The 18925-nt window shown below is 44.8% G+C and overlaps 1 protein-coding gene across 3 annotated transcripts in view; it reads right to left on the bottom strand.

Annotated features, from left to right (window-relative positions):
• MATN2 (matrilin 2) overlaps window positions 1–18925 on the bottom strand; it is a 130370-nt gene that overhangs the window by 49697 nt on the left and 61748 nt on the right. For 2 of the 3 annotated variants that reach the window (XM_027622807.2, XM_027622815.2), the window contains exons 5-6: window positions 13541–13663; window positions 463–585 (exon numbers count right to left, since the gene is read on the bottom strand). In XM_027622807.2, the coding sequence (XP_027478608.2) occupies window positions 463–585; window positions 13541–13663 (246 nt within the window). The remainder of the gene's footprint in view (window positions 1–462; window positions 586–13540; window positions 13664–18925) is intronic. The other variant, XM_027622820.2, reaches the window with a different exon arrangement.

Below are 18925 nucleotides of genomic sequence, written 5' to 3'. Positions count from 1 at the left end.
GTCAGCACACTCAGCAGATGCTAGAAGAACGCTCCCACATGTGGTCTCCAATAAAAGACAACCTCTGTCGAAGGCCTTAAAGAGTGAGGTCGAGACAGGGTAGGCTACAGTCGTGGGACGAGTGAAGAAAGGCCTGACAAAGGAGGAATAGGGGCAGAAGGTATCAGATTCCCCAGCACATAATCCTGTGCTACAATATATGCTTGGGAGAGGTCCCATGGCCATGGTGCCCATAGCAAGAGCATCAAAAAAAAAAAAAAAAAAAAAATGCTGTTATTGTTGTTAAATCACCGTATTGTATATCTGAAACTAATACGACACTGTATGCTAACTACACAGGAATTACAATAAAAGTAAGTAAATAAATAAAATGTTAGGTCCAAAAAATGTCCAAACACACACACACACACACACACACACACACACACACACACACACACACATTTTTTTAATGTAACTTACTTGTGCATGTTTTTTTATCTGGGTTAAGAGCAAATCCTTTAGGGCACCGGCAAAAGTAGGAGCCGTCCGCATTCACACACTCATGTTCGCATCCGTGGTTCTCTGACGCACAGTAGTCCACAGCTGTAAATATTCAAACACAGAGTTGAAGTAGAAACACAAACAGGAAAGGAGATAACAAGATGGACCGGAAATAATGGCATACTTATAACAAATATAAATGAAGATTAACATCATTGCCCCCCAAATACTATGAATAAATAAACATGGATCCAAGGCTTCTCCCCTCCCCACCCAAAAAATAATCAGGGGTCTAGATCAGGTAGTTTATAGCAGAAGATAGACTAAAGAACACACGACCAATTGTATTTAAACGTTAAAGAAATACAAATCAGGGGCTCCTGGGTGGCTCAGTTGGTTAAGCATCTGCCTTCAGCTCAGGTCATGATCTCAGGGTCCTGGGATGGAGCCCCGCATCAGGCTCCCTGCTCCTCAGGGAGTCTGCTTCTCCCTCTGACCCTCCCCCCTTCTCATGCTCTCTCTCTCTCTCTCTCTCTCAAATAAATAAATAAAATATTAAAAAAAAAGAAATCCAAATCAAAACTATCACAAGGCTTACGACACTTATAAGTATTAAACTGCACAAATAAAAACAGGACAAAACCCAATAGTGGCAAGGTGGCCTGGAAAGGGAATCAGAGCTTTTCATGGAGCTGGAATCATAAATTGACAAAAATTCTTTTGGAAGGACATTTGACAATGTTCACCGTGGAAACGTGACCCAGAGAAATCATTGAGAAAAGGGGGAGATTAACTATATGAAATAAGCTATTTATAGCAGCATTATTTACGGTGATAAAAAAAATCTGGAAAATAAGATGAACAATAAATAATGGTAAATGCTTTAGTGAATTATGAGAAGATGTCTTGTCCTATTTCTCATTAATTCTATGAATATTTACTGAACACCTACCCTGGGCCTGGCCCTGTTTTAGGGACTAAGGATAGAGCAAAAAACAAAACAGACACAGATGCCAGTCCTCAAGGAGCTTACATGTGGATGATGGTGGGGGTGGTCAAAAAATAAAATAAATAAGTAAACTGGATCATCTTGTAGAAAATGGAGAGTATTCTGGGGAAAAGGAATAGATCCTGTGGGGAGGCAGGAAGGACGGTGGAAGGTAATAGAAGTGGCCAGGAGAGCCCTCAGGAGAAGGTGGCATTTGGGCAGAGTCTTGAATGAGGGACTAGCCAAGCGGATAAGTGGGAGGGAGCAAGCATTGGGGCAAAAGGAAGAGCAAGCACACGGCCATGAGGTGGGCATCTGCCTGGTGTGCTGAAGGACCCGCAGGGAAGCCAGCAGGACTGGAGCAGAGCCGGGTGGGAGGTGAGGATGGAGTGTGCATCAGGAGGCACTGAGGCCACGGCAATGACTTTGGTTTTTACTCTGAGTGAGCATGGAGTCACTGGAAGGTTCTGAACACGGGAATGGAGAACAGACCACAGAGAGCAAGTATGACAGTAGTAAACCAGTTAGAAGGCTACAATCATCCCAGTGAGGAACAGTGGAGGGTGAAAGCAGGATGGCATGGCACAGGGGTGGGTGGGAGAGACAGGGGAGCAGTGTTCTGGGTGTTCTGGGCTAAAGGTGTTGCCTAAAAAGATTATGTTGAAGTCCTCTCCCCGGTACTTGTGAATGTGATCTTATTTGGAAACAGGGTCTTTGCTGATACAGTGGAGCAGCAATGAGGTCCTACGGGTGGACCCTAATCCAATACGGCTGGTGTCCTTATAGGGAGAGGAGAATGCCCCGTGAAGACGCGGACACACAGGGAGAACGCCGTGTGGGTTTGGTGGTTGGAGTGATGTGGCTGCAGGCTGAGGAAACCAAGGGTCGACGGTCACTGCCAGAACCAAGGAAGGCTTCTCCCCTACAAGTTCCAGTGGGAGCATGGCCCCGCCAGCACCTCAGCTTCAGGCTTCTAGCCCCAGAACTAGGAGGCAATACCTTTCTGTTAAGTCACCGAGTTTATGGTCTTTTGTGATGGCGGCCCTAGGAAGCTAATGCACCAGGTATCAGTTGAGGTGGGGACCATGGGGGTCCTGCCGGAACAGAGGTGGGCAGGAGAAAAAGAGAGGGAGGAAGGCTGACTTGGGGGACCTGGCGTGAGGATGGAGTTGCTGTCATCTGATGGGGGAGGCACAGTGAGTTTGTGGGAGAAGATCGGGAGTTCTACTTGGGGCATGTGACAGTTATCAACATTCTCATCCTCATGTAATTGTAAATAGGAAGACAGATAAAATTTGGTGGAAAAAGTAGATCTCAAAACTGAATATTTACAGGGATTACACCCAGGTAAAATAGAGCTCCTAGGAATGCCTAAAGCCTGGAAACTAGAAATGAAAATTCTTGCAGTGTTAAGGTGGAGAATTATGGATGATTTGTTTTTCCTTTTAAAAACATTTCCCTTGGGGCCTGGGTGGCTCAGTCGGGTAAGCGTCTGATTCTTGGTTTTGGCTCAGGTTGTGTTCTCAGGGTCATGAGATCGAGCCCCACGTCTAGCCACTCAGTGAAGAGTCTGCTTAAGTTTCTCTTTTTCTCTCCCTCTGCCCCTCCTCCCCTCTTTCCCAAATAAATTAATTAATTTTAAAAAACCATTTTCCTCTATAACATTTTAGGATACTCCAATATCAAAAACTTGGAAATAATAAAAAGGAAATGGGATCCACAATTAATACACATGTGTGATTTGAAAACCAACACCATGCACTGGGAAGATAATGACATACTTAACATAGTGATCAAAAGATGCAAAGGAAAAAGCTACCAAGTTTTAAAAGCTGTGTTGTGCTTATTCTTTTGCTTCCAAGCTTCATTAAGTTTCTTTTTTTTTTTTTTTAAGATTTTATTTATTTATTTGACAGAGAGAGACCCAGCGAGAGAAGGAACACAAGCAGGGGGAGTGGGAGAGGGAGAAGCAGGCTTCCCGCCGAGCAGGGAGCCCGATGCGGGGCTCGATCCCAGGACCCTGGGATCATGACCTGAGCCGAAGGCAGACGCCTAACGACTGAGCCACCCAGGCGCCCCTGGGCTTCATTAGGTTTCTAAGGATCATTTTTGTGACTTTGCCTCCCTAAAGAGTTCTAATAGCACCTAATATTTGAGGGTTAAATACACAAATCATTGTGGGAACAGGACATTCACATAGTTGCAGGATCTTCATGTCATGGGACCTAAGCCAGTTGCTAGAGTTGAGTCATACCATAAATAGTGCTCTAGCACCAAATTCTTCTAAAAGTTAAGGTCTCGGGCGCCTGGGTGGCTCAGTCGTTAAGCGTCTGCCTTCGGCTCAGGTCATGATCCCAGGTTCCTGGGATCGAGTCCCACATCGGGCTCCCTGCTCCGCGGGAAGCCTGCTTCTCCCTCTCCCACTCCCCCTGCTTATGTTCCTGCTCTCGCTGTCTCTCTCTGTCAAATAAATAAAAAATTTAAAAATAAATAAATAAATAAATAAAAGTTAAGGTCTCATCGTTCAAGAACCATTGTAACATCGAGTAAATACTCGCGGAAACGAGGACCCTGAGACCAAGCCCCGGCATGGGTCCCAGTCACAGGAGTGGGCCATGCTGCGGCCCACACCGACCCGTGTTAGCAGTAGGCACCTCCCACCTCTGACCTCCCCATGTTGGGCCTCATCTGCCATCTTCAAAATCTCCCAACCACTGATAGGGGTACCTGCCATCAGCCAGCCTCTCCTACCTCAGGCCACCTACTTTTTAGTGTCCCCACCAAAGAGAAGAGCTGCTCCTCTGACTTCCACGTTCTTGACAATATCACAATGCTGAGTGGGCCACTATCTATACCTGAAGTCAGAAACTCAGATTCTCCCTCTCTCTTGAAACTTCCTCTTACACACCATGGAGTGTAATTTCTGAGCCCAGCCAGCTCTGTCCCTCAGAAAGACACCTGAGTATGTTGGCCCCTTATTAGAGTGCGGACTGGTTGGAAGTTTTGCTTAGGCCTAAAATCTAAGCCCTATACTCCAAACTTGCATTTTTCCAGAATGCTCTAGAACATCCAGTGTTGGCTCAGGCAGTTAATAGAGTTGTACAGAGGAAGCTCTTTTAACTGACCTCCACTTAACCGATGCCTGATCAGTCAATGCTTTTCATTCCCTCTGAAAATATGAGAACTGATGCCCAGAGCATACTAAATGCTCCAGGCTGTTGGAACACTTGTTCTTCTGAACAGCTGTGGCTGGGTTGCATGCTTATAAAGCAGCTGTGGAGGAACACCTGTGCTCCAGAACACCTGTGTACTTTCCCTATTGCCTGACTGCATGCTTATAAAGCACTGGTTCTCAAAACGTGGTGGGGAACCAGCTGCAACAATCATCCCTTGAGAACGTGTTGGTCATGCAAATTCTCGGGCCCCACTATAGACTTAGTGAATCAGAAGCTGGGTGTAGGGCCCAAGAATGTGTGTTTTAACAAGCCCTCCAGATGCTTCCGATGCATGTTAAAATTTGAGAACCACTGCCAAAGAGTCAAAATTGGTTTTGTTCCCAAAGCTATATATGCCATTTATACATGTTATTGTACTTAATTATAAATACTATAAAAACCAATTAAATATAAGCATTAAAACAAATTGAGTTTAAAAAAAAACTAAATTGAAAGCTTTGGAAAGACCTAATTAAAGCAATTTGTCAACCAAAATTGCTGTGGAACCAGGCATGGATAAAACATGTAAAAGAGTGGGGAAATTTTCACAAAAATTTACAAGGATTCTGCCCTTAGGCTGCTTTACAGAATTCTTCAAATTCTTGCTTCAATTTCAAGAAACCAAAATTGAAAATCGTGGAGAGTACATTATGGGTATGATTTATGCCAGAAAAAAAATTTTTAATCATAGATTTAAAAAATGAACTTAAAATTAGTACTTTTCAAAAGTATAATTAAAGGTAATTTTTATTAAAAGTACATTTAGGTGTTTTAAGTAAAAACAAAAAGGTTAAGATAGGTTTGGATATGTGGTTTTTTTATGATTCCACTCTTCCAGAGACACTTTCCATCAATCGGCCAACCATAGGCCCAAGCTCACGGGGTAAGAAGGTTTCCTCTGGACTTTGATTCTCTTGCTGGTTTTGTTTTTTGTGTGCTCAGCAATCTGGGGAAATGAAGGGGAGAGGAGAGGTTGGCAAGGTGGGATTCAAGCATTCCTGGGCCTCAAGACCCTGGCCTGTAAAACCCCAAGGTGTCCAATCCCCCCTTGACTTGAGGGCCACTCACTGGCTTGCTGCCAGGCTGCTGGGGACAGCAGAGGAGGCCAGGAGTACAACATTACATGTGGAGGAGCCCACTTCAAGCCTGTGAACCTAAAAGATTTTTAAGACCAAGAGAATTCCAGTCCATTCAACTCTGATACCCTTTGCCACATGCTTTGGGTTCTTTGCATAACTTCCCCAGTTGCAAAACTGTACTTGTAAAAAGAGAGGCCAAGTTTAGGGAGCGGATGTATGGAGGTGCTCCCTGTGGGTAACTCAGAGATGTTCCTGTTGTGTTCCAAGTCTTCATCTCCTTCAATAAAATCTGTTCTCAGTTGTTTTGCCTGACATATCTATATGCTGTCCTTTATGAGCAGAAAGGGTAATTCCCTGGCTGTAGGGAATGCGGCCCTCCAGATCACAAAGTATTAAAATCTCAGGGTTAGAAGCCGGTCTCGCTGTGTTCAGTCTCTGCCTAATAGGTGAACAATCACTCAGTTGTGTCCAACGATAAACGATACTTTGGTACAAGGTAATGAAGCTTAAGATTGATGGTCTCTGATTTACAACCTGGTCATATTCCAAAGTTTTCTCAGCCGGCATCAGTCTGCAAGGAGATGGCATCAGTAGAAATAGGATATTTCAAAGAGAAGCATTTGGATTTTAAAGTTTGTTGATGACAGAGTAAGAAAAACCAAATTCATCATGAGAGAAATGGTAGAAGCAGCTGACTTGCTGAGTATACAAAAGACACACGCGTAGAGTCAGAGTCACAAAACCTCTGGGAGCCCAGTTGGATTTCTATATGCAGGAGTTTGAAACGCAGAGAGTTTCTTGTTGATTTTAATAACAATAGGGAAGTGTTCTGGGCTGAATGGTCTTCCCCACCCTAAATTCATATGTTTAAGTCCTAAACCCAATCAGAATGTGACTGTATTTGGAGGTAGGACCTTTGAAGAAGTGATTTGATGAGGATGAGGCCGTTGGGGTGGACCCTAATCCAGTCTAACTGGAGTCCTTGTAAGACGAGGAAATCTGGACACACACAGAGGCATCAGGGATGTGTGCACCCAGAAGAAAGACCACATGTAGAGGCAGGCCTTCTGCAAGTCAAGGAGAGAAACCTCAGAAGAAACCAACCCTGTTGACACCTTGACCTTGGAGTCCTGGCTTCCAGAACTGTGAGAAAATAAAGCTCTAATGTTAAAGCCACTCACTCTGTGGTTCTGTTATGGCCCTAGCAAACCAGTATAGGGAGAAATCTAATACTTAACATCTTTGAATTGGGGGAGGTCATGCTTCAAACATGGGTGGTTAGCTAATGAACTAAAAAGCTGACCTTTCAATATAAAAATGGATCCTCCCATCCCTTTTCCCCAACTTAATTATCAACCATCCCTTCCTCACTGAAGGTCACTGATAGAGGAGAATCTAGGGGCAAAGCTCTGAAGGCAGCAGTAACACCATGCTAAATCCCCATGCTACGTGCCGCCATCGTTCTGACTATGGGCCTCGATGTGATTTTGTAAATGTAGCATACATCTGACATGCTATTAAATGCAAGCATTCATAAGAAGACAAAAATTCACAAAGGTTACAGAAATTCAGGGGCGCCTGGGTGGCTCAGTCGGTTAAGTATCTGACTCTTGGTTTCAGCTCAGATCATGATCTCAGGGTCGTGAGATCAAGCCCCACACTGGGCTCACGCTCAGCACAGAGTGTGCTTGAGATTCTCTCTCTCCCTGTCCCTCCCTCTCTGCACTTCCCCTCCCTCACACTCGTTCTCCCTCCCTCTCTCTCTCACTCAAATAAATAAATTAATTATTTAAATAAAAAGGATATAGAAATTCAGATTCAGCTAATGTTTATCAGTTGCCCATGTATCAGACAATATGACAGTAATAATATTAGCAAATGCCTTAATATATCAACTCATTGAACCCTCACAACAATCCTTTGAGGTATATATTATTGTTATCCTCAATTTACAGATAAAGTCATTGAAACAGAGAAAGATTAAGAGATTTATAAAATGTGATAACAATAGTATCTACCTCATAGGGTTGTTGCAATTATACATGAAGTATTTCAAACAGGCGTTAGGACTTAGTAATAGTCAATAAATGTAGATTAGGTTTTTATCACCCTGCATCTTTATTCAGATAAAATTGAATTTGGGGGTTAAGAAATACCTTAATGCCATTCACTTGTTCCACAAGCATTTATTGAGTAATTACTATACATCAGGCATTGTGTTAAACCCTGGATGGTAATGACAAGCAAATACTATACATAAGACATCTTAGAAGAAAGGCAGAAAGGAGAAGCCAAGCTTTTAGCAGTGATTACTTGCAGGAAGTGAAACTGAAGAGGAATGGCTTTCAAGTTTCGACTTTATACACATCTATATTCTGACAATTTCTTTAATATGCAAAAATTGATTTTGTAATTTAAAAAGCAATCAAGGGAACAAGGTTTTTTTTTTAAATACATGACTGCTTGAGATTGTGATCAATTACTCAGCCTCAGTCAATGTATTGAAACATACAGCATGCAAGTCTGCTCTGTGAAAGATGAAAAGTACTATCATCGGCTTCTGTCCCCAAGGGTTTACAATATGCTTAGGCAGATAAGATGCAAACAGGACCAAAGTTACCCCAAAGACAGGGCAGTGGGTAAACACCAGATGAACAAGTACAGCAGAAAAGTGACCCTTAAAGATAGAGAAAAACAGTCTTTGAAAAATGCATGTGTTGGGTGGAAATTAACACAGCTTTAGAGGCAGCTGATGGATTACAAATAGAGGGAACTCAATTAAAGCAAAGGGAAGACCTAGGTTGGGAATCCACTCTCGATCACCTGAATGTGGAAATAAATTCAGTACTGTCCAGAGTGAAATGAGCAGTTAGGGAAATGGGACTCCAACACTAGAATTTAATGTTCCTCTAACTCAAAAATGGAAACGCTGTCTTGAAAAGTCCTGAGTCTGGCTAAGAATTGGGTTTTCATGCAGGTCACGGTCATAATTCTGGGATGAGTCAAAGAGCTAGAATCACAGCTTTGAAGGTGCTGAAACCGAAAACCCATTGCATCCATTCACCTGTAGCTGGATGTAAAGGAATTTCTACCACACATCTCTAAATAAATAATTTAGATTTGCTGTCCCCAATGTCTCACCACCTCCCCCTTCCCCTGAAATCTGCCCTCTGCTCCACCCCTCTTGATCATTATCCGTGGGCTTCTGGTCATCTTTGCGTCCCTAATGGCCAGCAAAGTGCCTGGCAGAGAGTTTGGAAATATTTGCTGAGATGAATCAGTGACTCAACTCAGAGGCTTTTTCTCTAAGTTCTGTTCCCTTTGGCCTCGCTGGAGCATGACATTAATATTGACCTGGCCTAGAAATTCTCTTTCCCACCATACTCCATGACTTCTGATTCTTTTGCCCACTTCCCCCCACCCCCGCCCCCACCTTGGGCTGTTCCTTCACGGATATTTTTCCCGCCCCACTTGTCTCTCCTGCTCCCTACATACATGTGGCTCAGGCCAGCAAGGCTCAGGCCTTCACTCTCTCCTCACTCCATACTTCAGGATAGCCAGGATGATGATGATGATATACACTGTAATAATGATAATAATGGCCTTGCATGTATCAGAAGCTTGACTCGTTACCTTATTTAATCCCACAACACTTTATGACAGAGGTATTATTACTCTACAGTATGGATGAGAAAATGGAGGCTCAGAAATGAAATGACCCATGACCAGTGAGCAGCAGAACTGGGACTGGAGCCCAGGTCTTACTGTACTAAAGGTCAAAACAAACACACACACAAATACACATTTAAAGTGAAAACTAAATGGAAATTAAAATTTAGGAAGGAACACGCTGTGCTGCTTCCCGGCTGCATTGTTGGTCCCAACCTCCCCTCATTGTGGGGTGCTCTTTTCTTCTCCCTCCTGACACGTCCTTGTCGGGGTCCCACCTCAACTTCAAACTCAGCTTCTCTAAAACGACTCATGATCTGTCGGCGTCATGGAAGCTCCAACTCAGGAGCGACTTCCGACTTTTCCTCCTCCCCTTTATTTCCATCACCTCCTCATCCCTTACTCCTTCCCTCTCCATCTCCTCAGTCATCACTCAAACTCTGGCTCTTGTCACCTCTCCTTGAGGACGGCCAGAGTCTCCTAACTGGTCCTCCCATCCCTCACCATCTTCCTTCCTTCCTTCTAGAATCCATCCTGCAGTTCACCATGAGATGAAGTTTCCTAAAATGAGGCTTTGCATCGGTCACTCCCAGTGAGAAACCCTTCAGTGTCTCTCTTCCAGACTCTTCAGACTGATTTTCAAAGCCCTGAACACTAGGTTTCCAGCTGGTATCTTCAGTTTCATCTTCTACTTCACACCTTCAGGAACTCTCTACTTCAACAGAGTTGGTCTCTTCCACTGTTTAAGCCAGGCTGGCCTTACCTAGGGTGATCCTATAATTTATCAACCCAGAATAGAACCCCTTTGAAAGTGAAAGGGAGGGCTGTTGAGAATTGAGCCAACAGGCATAAACTGGGATCATGCTGGATTAACTGGGATTTATGGTCCCCATATCCTTAATGTTCCCATCTACACACAGGCCATCCAGACCAGTTGCTGATGGAATGCTTCCAGAGTCCCTAGCAGCCTTTGCTTCTCTAAATTTCCTATTTAAGTATGACAGCCGGAGTCTCCATCTTTGACAAGCCCCTTCAGACTGCTGTCCTCAGGTTAGATTGCCGTCTTAGCTTTCAGTCCAGCATTCCTGTAACGGTTTCCCCCTCACCTCCCCATGCCCAGCAGCAAGGCCTGCCTCTCCCAACACAGGCTTTGAACTGTTTTGGGAGATAAGGCTTTGATAAGGCTTTGAACTTTGAGAACACTGCCCCATCCACACCATTACTGCCCTTCATGTCTCCCCTTGCCTTGGACACTTGCCTAATGGCTACTCTTCCTTCCTTTCCCAGATTTTCCCCACCCTGGCCATCAGAATGACCCTCTTCTCTGACCTTCTGTAGCCTCTCTTACTTCTGCCACTGGCTCTGCCCTCAGCATAGCCCCATCAAGCAGCACTTGACCTTCTGGAGATGTGCTCAGTCTCCCTAACCAAGGCAACTGGCAACAAAGGTCCACCATGGCTTAAGCACCTCAACAGGTCAGGTGCTTGGTTGAGGACGATAAGGACAGGAACATCTGATGGATGAGGCCTGGGTCACACAGTCTCTCCCATTTTCCCATTCTTCCCACCCACTCTGAGGAAAGGCAGACATCCTTGCATGCTGATAGCAGCAGCAAGAGAAATGCCCATCTTTTTTTTTTTAAGATTTTGTTTTTTTATTCATGATAGACAGAGAGAGAGAGGCAGAGGGAGAAGCAGGCTCCCCAAGGAGCAGGGAGCCCGATGCGGGACTCGATCCCAGGACCCTGGGATCATGACCTGTGCCGAAGGCAGACGCTTAACAACTGAGCCACCCAGGAGCCCCGAGAAAAGCCCATCTTTAATAAACACAGCCCACAACAGCTCCCTGGCAAGCGTAGCTTCCATGCTCATGCTTGTTGCTCTTCAACAAATGTCAAACCCCAAAAGTTACAGCAAAACCTTTAGAGACACCAAGGTTCTCTACCACACAGGGATGATAAGGCAATTATTTGGCAACACTCAGAAAACTGGGTTCCTCACCACCCTCCAGTTTCCCAAGGCCCAGGGCAGGCCTCCTGCCCCAGCCACAGCCCCTACTGCCCCTGCCCCATCTATTCCTTGTTGCCCACACAAGCTCTGGACCTTCCCTGCTCCTTCCCTCACCCAATTAATCAGACACCCTCGCCCTTTTTCCTGAAGCTTATCCACTGGCCTTATTCCCAATAGCCCGATTTCCTTCTGACCCAACAGCACCCAAAGTTTCTACCCATTGAACTATTGGTAAGGGAAAAAATATAGGTTAGACAAAATAAATAGTATGACCTCATTTTGTTCAACATTAACAAAATGTTTCGAATTAGATATTTTTATAAGTTTTTAAAAAGATTTTATTTATTTATTTATTTATTTATTTATTTAGAGCAGGTGTGTGAGTGGGGGGAGAGGCGGAGAGGCAGAGAGAGCGAGAGAGACAGAGAGAGAATCTCAAGCAGGCTCTGCACCGAGGGGTTCGATCTCACAACCCTGAGATCATGACTTGAGCCAAAATCAAGAGTCAGACGCTTAACCGACTGAGCTGCCCAGGAGCCCCTTGAATTAGATGTGTGTATGGGGAAAAGTCTGGCAGAAAATACAACAAACTATTAATAGTGATTTTTCTCATCTACTTAATCCTTTTTTAAATTTAAATTCTATTATCCAACACGCAGTACATTATTAGTTTCAGATGTAGTGTTCAACAATTCATCAGTTGCATAAATCACCCAGTGCTCATCTGTTTAATCCTCATCCTCAATGCAAGTATATTACTTGTATAATAAAAATGAATGAAGCATGTTGGGTTTTTTTTTGCCCATGCTGGTGGATGTGGTAACTTGCTACCTATCACTGTCACCACCAGCAGATTAAGAAAAAAATAAATAAAACCTCTAAGGCTTAGGAGACCAATTCCACTTGTGGACATCTGATGAGGGCAGTTTTCTTCCCATCATGTGTAAAAACAAGCAAACAAAGCTACTTGATTCTCACCTGCAAAGAAGATGCCACCTATACTTTTGTTTTGTTGCTTTTTCTTTCTGCTTCCTTATCTAAGAATCAAAGTGTGCTGGAAAATGTAAATTCTGTGTGCAATATAATAATCATTCACTGTGGGAAGCAAGACAGAACAGGACATAACAACATATCCCCCAGAACACAATAGGATATGGAAGAGAAAATGCAGGATTTAGAATCAGTAGGTTCCGGCTCTGATGTCAGTTGAGTCCTTTCCCTTCCTTTGCCTCCAGATTTTTTTGCCTTAGAAGTACTGTGTTCAGTTAATCAAACACCTACTGCTTGCCAGGCACTGTTTGTTGGAGGAAGGATGAATAAGACCGTGTGAGCTTAAGGTGCTTTGCAGGCACACAGGGAGGTGCCATGAGGGACCTGCTGGCCTGCTCTCCGGGTGCCGGGGGGAACCATCATCCTTCACTGAAGAAATCAGATGCCACCCCCACCTCTCCTACCTCCCACCAGGTCACAGAAGGTGGAGTTGCCCAAGTGGGAAGCCACTCAACTGATTGCAAGTGGGTGCCTGAAATTCCAAGCACTGCCCTTAAAACTTCTTCCCTGGGCTTGCATTTGAGGCAACTGTCCCTTTCCTTTGACAATGGTATCTTCTTGCAGACAGCTGGGCTCTCATCCCTGGTGGTCACTCGGGGCCCATTGCTAGCAGATCCGTACTTAGCAGGAAGGCTGCCTCCATCTTTGAGGTGTCACTCAGCAACCTCGCCCATCAGCAAGGGAATCTCAGGAACAGCACATGAGCTATACTGCAGTCAGGCCATCCCAAACTGCCTCCGAATTTGATGAAAATCCACTCAGTCCTTTTCAAGGGATGCAGTATATAAAGGGACAATCATATTTACATAGATGATCAGAAATCTGCCTTTTGCTGAGGACCTTGAACGAGAACATGTTAGCCTCAGCCATCAACGAAGTCTTCAGAGTTCAAAATCTGACCAACAATTAGACCAAGGAACGGAGCACTTTGTTGAAACTCAGAGGAGAGCAGTTGGATTCGTGGGAGCCCCCCCCCCCCGCCGCCCCGCCCCGCAACACTGTGCTCAACTTGTCCTTCCTCATTAAACCAGGCAGGGGAGTACTCACCCACACATCTTTTCCCATCCTCGGCCAGTGTGAAGCCGCTGTAGCACTGGCAGACAAAGGAGCCCAGAACATTCACACAGAGCTGCTCACAGCCGTGGTCCTCCGCCGCACACAGATCCTGGACTGGGGCAGAGTCGTGCCATTAGAACACAGCTCTGAGGGAGATGACCCTCAGCACACGGCCAGGCAACAAGCCTTTGTTAAAATCCCTTTTAACATATTAAATAACTGTAATCCTACCATCCAAAGGCAACCACTATTAACCTTTTGATGCATTTCTATGTATAAAGAAAAACATAGCTTTCAAAGTTGGAATTATTCACCTCTGGGAAATGCATTGACTAATCTCAAATTAACATCAGTTTTGTATTTTCTTCATGTTCATGAAAGTGCTCTGAAACATTCTGATGGCTCCTGTGTTATCACGAGCAAGCATTTGCACTTGTCTGCATCGAGTACCATTCCTGTTCTTCGAGAACGAAAATGCTTTGTAACCCCAGTCTGGCACAGTCATTGACATTCTGCAGATGGGGAAGCTGAGAGGGAGCACCATGAAAAGAACTGCTACTCCACCCAAAACATGGCAGGTCCCAATTCTGCATCTGTCCCTTTGGAAGATATTTCTCCTCATTCCATTTGTCTACCAGAACGATCTTTAGAAATCCTCCTTAGGCTCTATTTCTTCATGCCAGTAACAAACGAGGAAAATATGAAGCCAGAGGAGGTTAGGTAGAGGTAACAAAGATTACTAGGGAGAAATGGATATATGGTTATTAGCGGGCCTCTTTGAGTCACATATTTATTATACGCTGAGCCCTGGCTCTTCACGCAAATGCAATGTGAAAATGCACTCACAGAATACATTCACCGCAAGGGAACTAAAAATATATCAGAGGATGAAAAGGTTAAAGGCATTTTCAATCCATCACTGACTCAGTCTCTCCTTTGCAAGAAACAGGCTGACGTGATGACGTTATTTCTCAGCAAGGAAAATGGCTTGGTTTCATAACTAGCTCTTCCAGTGACTTTACCATTAAAGCTGGAGAAAACCAAAGAGCATTAAAGAGATCAAATATATTAAAAAGAGTTTTCTCTGGTTAAAAGTTATCACTATGAAAGCTATGATAGAAACTCAATTAACTAGAAAGCTTGATTGATCTCTGAATCCAATGGCTACACTTTAATGTAATCTCCGGTGTCACTGAGTTTTATTGTTTATTATGCTTTTAGATAAATATAAAATATTAAATTGATGAAAAGATAAAAGCTGATTTATTCATCACCTCTATTAAATGCACTAAATAATTTTTAAAAATAAAATCTGCATCATTACATTAAAAAATGTTTATGTCTAAGATTGTACAAATAGGGACTCTGGCTTTCAAGTGCTAAAAGATGTATTTTCACTCCCAAATCAATAAAGTAGATGAAGAAAATTATAGAGGCAAATTCTTCTATCTCTTACCAGTATATTTATTATCTTAGATTTCCAATTGGGAACTCCAACTGAGATTTCCAGTGGATATAGATAGAAGAAAAACACCAATAACCAGAAAAAACTTGAGCTCATGTAAAAGTCATAGTGAATAATTAATGATAAAACCTACAGTTATAAGCCTGAGCCAGAGATCTAAGAAAAATCTGAATCATAGGATCTCTTCATTTATTCAATAAATGAAGTACCTCCTTTGCCCCAGGCACTGGGGATACAGGGGTGAAACAAAGAGACAAAAGGGTTCCTGCTGTCACCCAGCTTGTATTCTAAGGATTAGTAATGTGACGCTCTAGGAAGAGCATTTCTGATTGAAAGAATAGCAAATGCAAAGGTCCTGAGGTAGAACAAACTAGCCCCATAGTCAAGGGTGGACTGGAAAAGGTTGGCAGGTAAGCATGAGAGAATGCAGAAGGAGAAAGGCACTCTGGGCTGAGGGAACAGTGTGAGTACGTGTGCAGAAGTGAGGAAAATGGGGTAGGCCTGATAGCTGAATTCCATGCTGGGAATTCCAAGGGAAGTGGCAGGAGGGAAGATGGGAAGGACAGCTGACACCAGGGGACAGAGGGCTGGAAGGCAGGCTGAGAAATCAATCCCATTCAGCAGGCAAGCCAGACCAGTCAGGGTAAAATCCGTCAAAAGGGAGAGAGCGTGATTCTACCTGGCCTGTCCTTTTGTAGTATTTTTAGGAGTCTAGGAACATCCCTATTGGGAGACAGGGGGTATGGGCTTTTGTCACTGTACTTTCAGCAGATGAACACTTATGGAGCACCAACTACATGCGTGAGGACAGTGTGCTAGGCTCTGGGAAATCACTGAGTAAGATCAGCTCACATTCCAGTGAGGCAGACAGACATGATCAGGTCTTTCTGGTACCGCCCGATAAATGTGCGCGTGCTAGAGGGGAGCCCAGAGGAAGGAGCCTCTGAGCCCAGCCAACCTGGAGAGGTCTTCCTGGAAGAGGTGCCATTTGACGGAAGTCATGAGCCATGAGTGGGGGTCACCAGGTAGAGGAGGCTTGGAGGGATAATGGGAACCCGAAATTCGGTGCTTCTCCCAGCCCCCATAGCTTTATTACCCTTCAGTGAAATGCATCAAAAGGCGGATCTGGCAGTTTCTTCAGCTCTGATGAAACTTAGAGGACCTCTAGATGTTAAATAAAAATCAGCACTTTGGGGGTGTCTGGGTGGCTCAGTCGTTAAGTGTCTGCCTTCAGCTCAGGTCATGATCCCAGGGTCCTGGGATCGAGCCCCACATCGGGCTCCCTGCTCAGCGGGAAGCTTGCTTCTCCCTCTCCTACTCCCCTTGCTTGTGTTCCCTCTCTCGCTGTGTCTCTCTCTGCCAAATAAATAAAATCTTAAAAAAAAAAATCACTGCTTTGTTTGGGAATAGTGGTAGTTTTTTGAATTCCGTGCTGAAATAGCTCTGGTTTGCTTGCACATTGATGGAAAAATTAACCTTCTGATAGGAGGACCTTCTATTGTTCTTCGGAGCCAGAGGTTTCTGCCTCCCCTATCAGCTGTTGGTGCACCCCTGCCCCTCTCCCCTTGGCATGGATCACAATGTTAATTACACAGGCATCTATACTGCCGTCTATTTACTGTGTCTCCCTTGCTAGACTCTAAGCTCCCTAATGGGGAGGCGAAAGCGCCTGCCTAAAAGCCTCGTGGCTGGAAAAGGTCACCCCAGCACACTGGAACAACATGCACCCCCAAATCCCAAGGCCATCTCCAAAGTGGGGGGCCAGAGCTTCTCCACCTAGGTCTCCCTTCTCTGCCCCAGCTCTGCCTCCTTGGGTGTCCAGTGGGGACCCCGCCTTCTAGTAGTTCCAAAGGAGTGGTGGCAGCATAGGTGATTTTTATTCTTACTTATAATGATCTGCTCTTGAATTTTCTAACACAAGTTTATAACAAGAGCTTTTATAATAATGAAAAAAAAACCCCAACCTGTTACAGAAGAACCCCTTTAAAAGCAGCATTTTGAGAGCAATGAACCAAGACCTTGAAGCAATTATCTTTTTTCCCATAAGACTTCTCCCCACAGGGTAGGTAAGACAGGCAATGCTTACTGCTTTCAGGACAGGGCTGGGACACCCACAGAACAGCCTGTGAATAACTGCAAGGTATGGTCGACAGAAGCAGCAGTGCCCAACCTTGGCTACCCATTAGAACCATCTGCGGACCTTTTGAAAATCCTGATGCCCAGGGCGCCCCTCTCCTTAAATCAAACAGGTTGGGGGTGGAATGCAGGCGGCAGTGTTTGTTAAAAGCTCCCCAGAAAACTGCAGTGTGCAGCCAGGTTGAGTCATTGAACTGGATAAAAAGCCCTTGCGATCATCCAAGAAGAAGGTGCCCAGGCCCAGGAATCAAGTCTCCCCCTTTATTAATGGAGACTGCCAGGCTCAGTTTCCTTTTTTAAACAAACCTCAGAATGACTACTCTCCTCAATTCCCTCTCCAAGTGGCTGAGAGAATTGCAGACACTACATGAGGGTGCAGAGCGTGGTAGGACCAGGAGGCTCATCGCTCGCATTCCAGAAGGCCGGCCCCACAAGCAGCATGCGTGCCAGTTGGCTCCCTGTGTGTTGTACTTTCATACTGTTTTTTTTTTTAAGATTTTTATTTATTTATTTGTCAGAGAGAGAGAGAGAGAGAGAGCACAAGCAGGGGGAGCAGTAGAGGGAGAGGGAGAAGCAGGCTCCTCACTGTGCAAGGAGCCCGATGTAGGACTCGATCCCAGGACCCTGGGATCATGACCTGAGCCGAAGGCAGACACTTAACAACTGACCCTCCCAGGCGCCCCCATACTGTTTTTATAACGTTGGGGATTTATGGCCACTAGGATCTGCACTGTCCCAAGGGAAAACATTGAGGGATTAACTTAATTAAACAAAGACTAAGGAATAAATACAGACTAGGTTCTGATAAAACAAGGTTGTTTTTCTGGCAGTGGTCACTTCCATTTGAAACAAACACATATTTTTCGATGATTCCTTATGCTTTTGAAAAACAGTGCTTCTTTTTCTCACAGCCCAGGAGGGTTTCACTGAAGAGTAATAAAACTATGGGGGATGGGAGAAGCACTGAATTCCGGGTTCCCATTATCCCTCCAAGCCTCCTCTACCTGGTGACCCCCACTCATGGCTCATGACTTCCATCAAATGGCACCTCTTCCAGGAAGACCTCTCCAGGTTGGCTGGGCTCAGAGGCTCCTTCCTCTGGGCTCCACTCTAGCACTCGCACATTTATCGGGTGGTACCAGAAAGACCTGATCATGTCTGTCTGCCTCACTGGAATGTGAGCTGATCTTACTCAGTGATTTCCCAGAGCCTAGCACACTGTCCTCACGCATGTAGTTGGTGCTCCATAAGTGTTCATCTGCTGAAAGTACAGTGACAAAGGCCCATCCTCCTGGGCTCCCAATAGGGATGTTTCTAGAGTCCTAAAAATACTCTCCACCATCAGAAATGGGATCCTGGCAGGATGAGTGTGATGGGAACACAATTATTCCTGAATCTCTGTACCTGTGCTTGTCCCCAGCCAGAAGTGTTCCCATACCAGGAGAGGGCTCAGAGTTCCGTGACATCTGGTAGCCAGCCCCCAGCTTCAGACACTGATACTGTCACGACAGCTAACGGGCTGGCTGTCTTGCTGTTTCTGCCACATCTGGTACCTAGCACAGTGCCTGGCACGTTGTAGTTGCTCAGTAAGGACTTAGCAATGAGAGAGTGAACCCATGTCCATGCTGCACAAACATGAGGTTGTCAGGTAGTTCTCCCTAATCAATCTTATCTAGGCTGAGAACTCTGAGAGGGACAGTATCAGTCTTGATGTTCCTCAGGATACCTGCACAATACCATGCATCTCACACAGCAGGTGTGCAGTGGACATCTGT

The sequence above is a fragment of the Zalophus californianus genome, chromosome 4 (assembly GCF_009762305.2).
Source record: "Zalophus californianus isolate mZalCal1 chromosome 4, mZalCal1.pri.v2, whole genome shotgun sequence".
In the NCBI taxonomy this organism is placed as follows: Eukaryota; Metazoa; Chordata; class Mammalia; order Carnivora; family Otariidae; genus Zalophus; species Zalophus californianus.
Note: the sequence above shows the minus strand (reverse complement) of the source record. Positions and strands in the feature narration are given on the sequence as shown.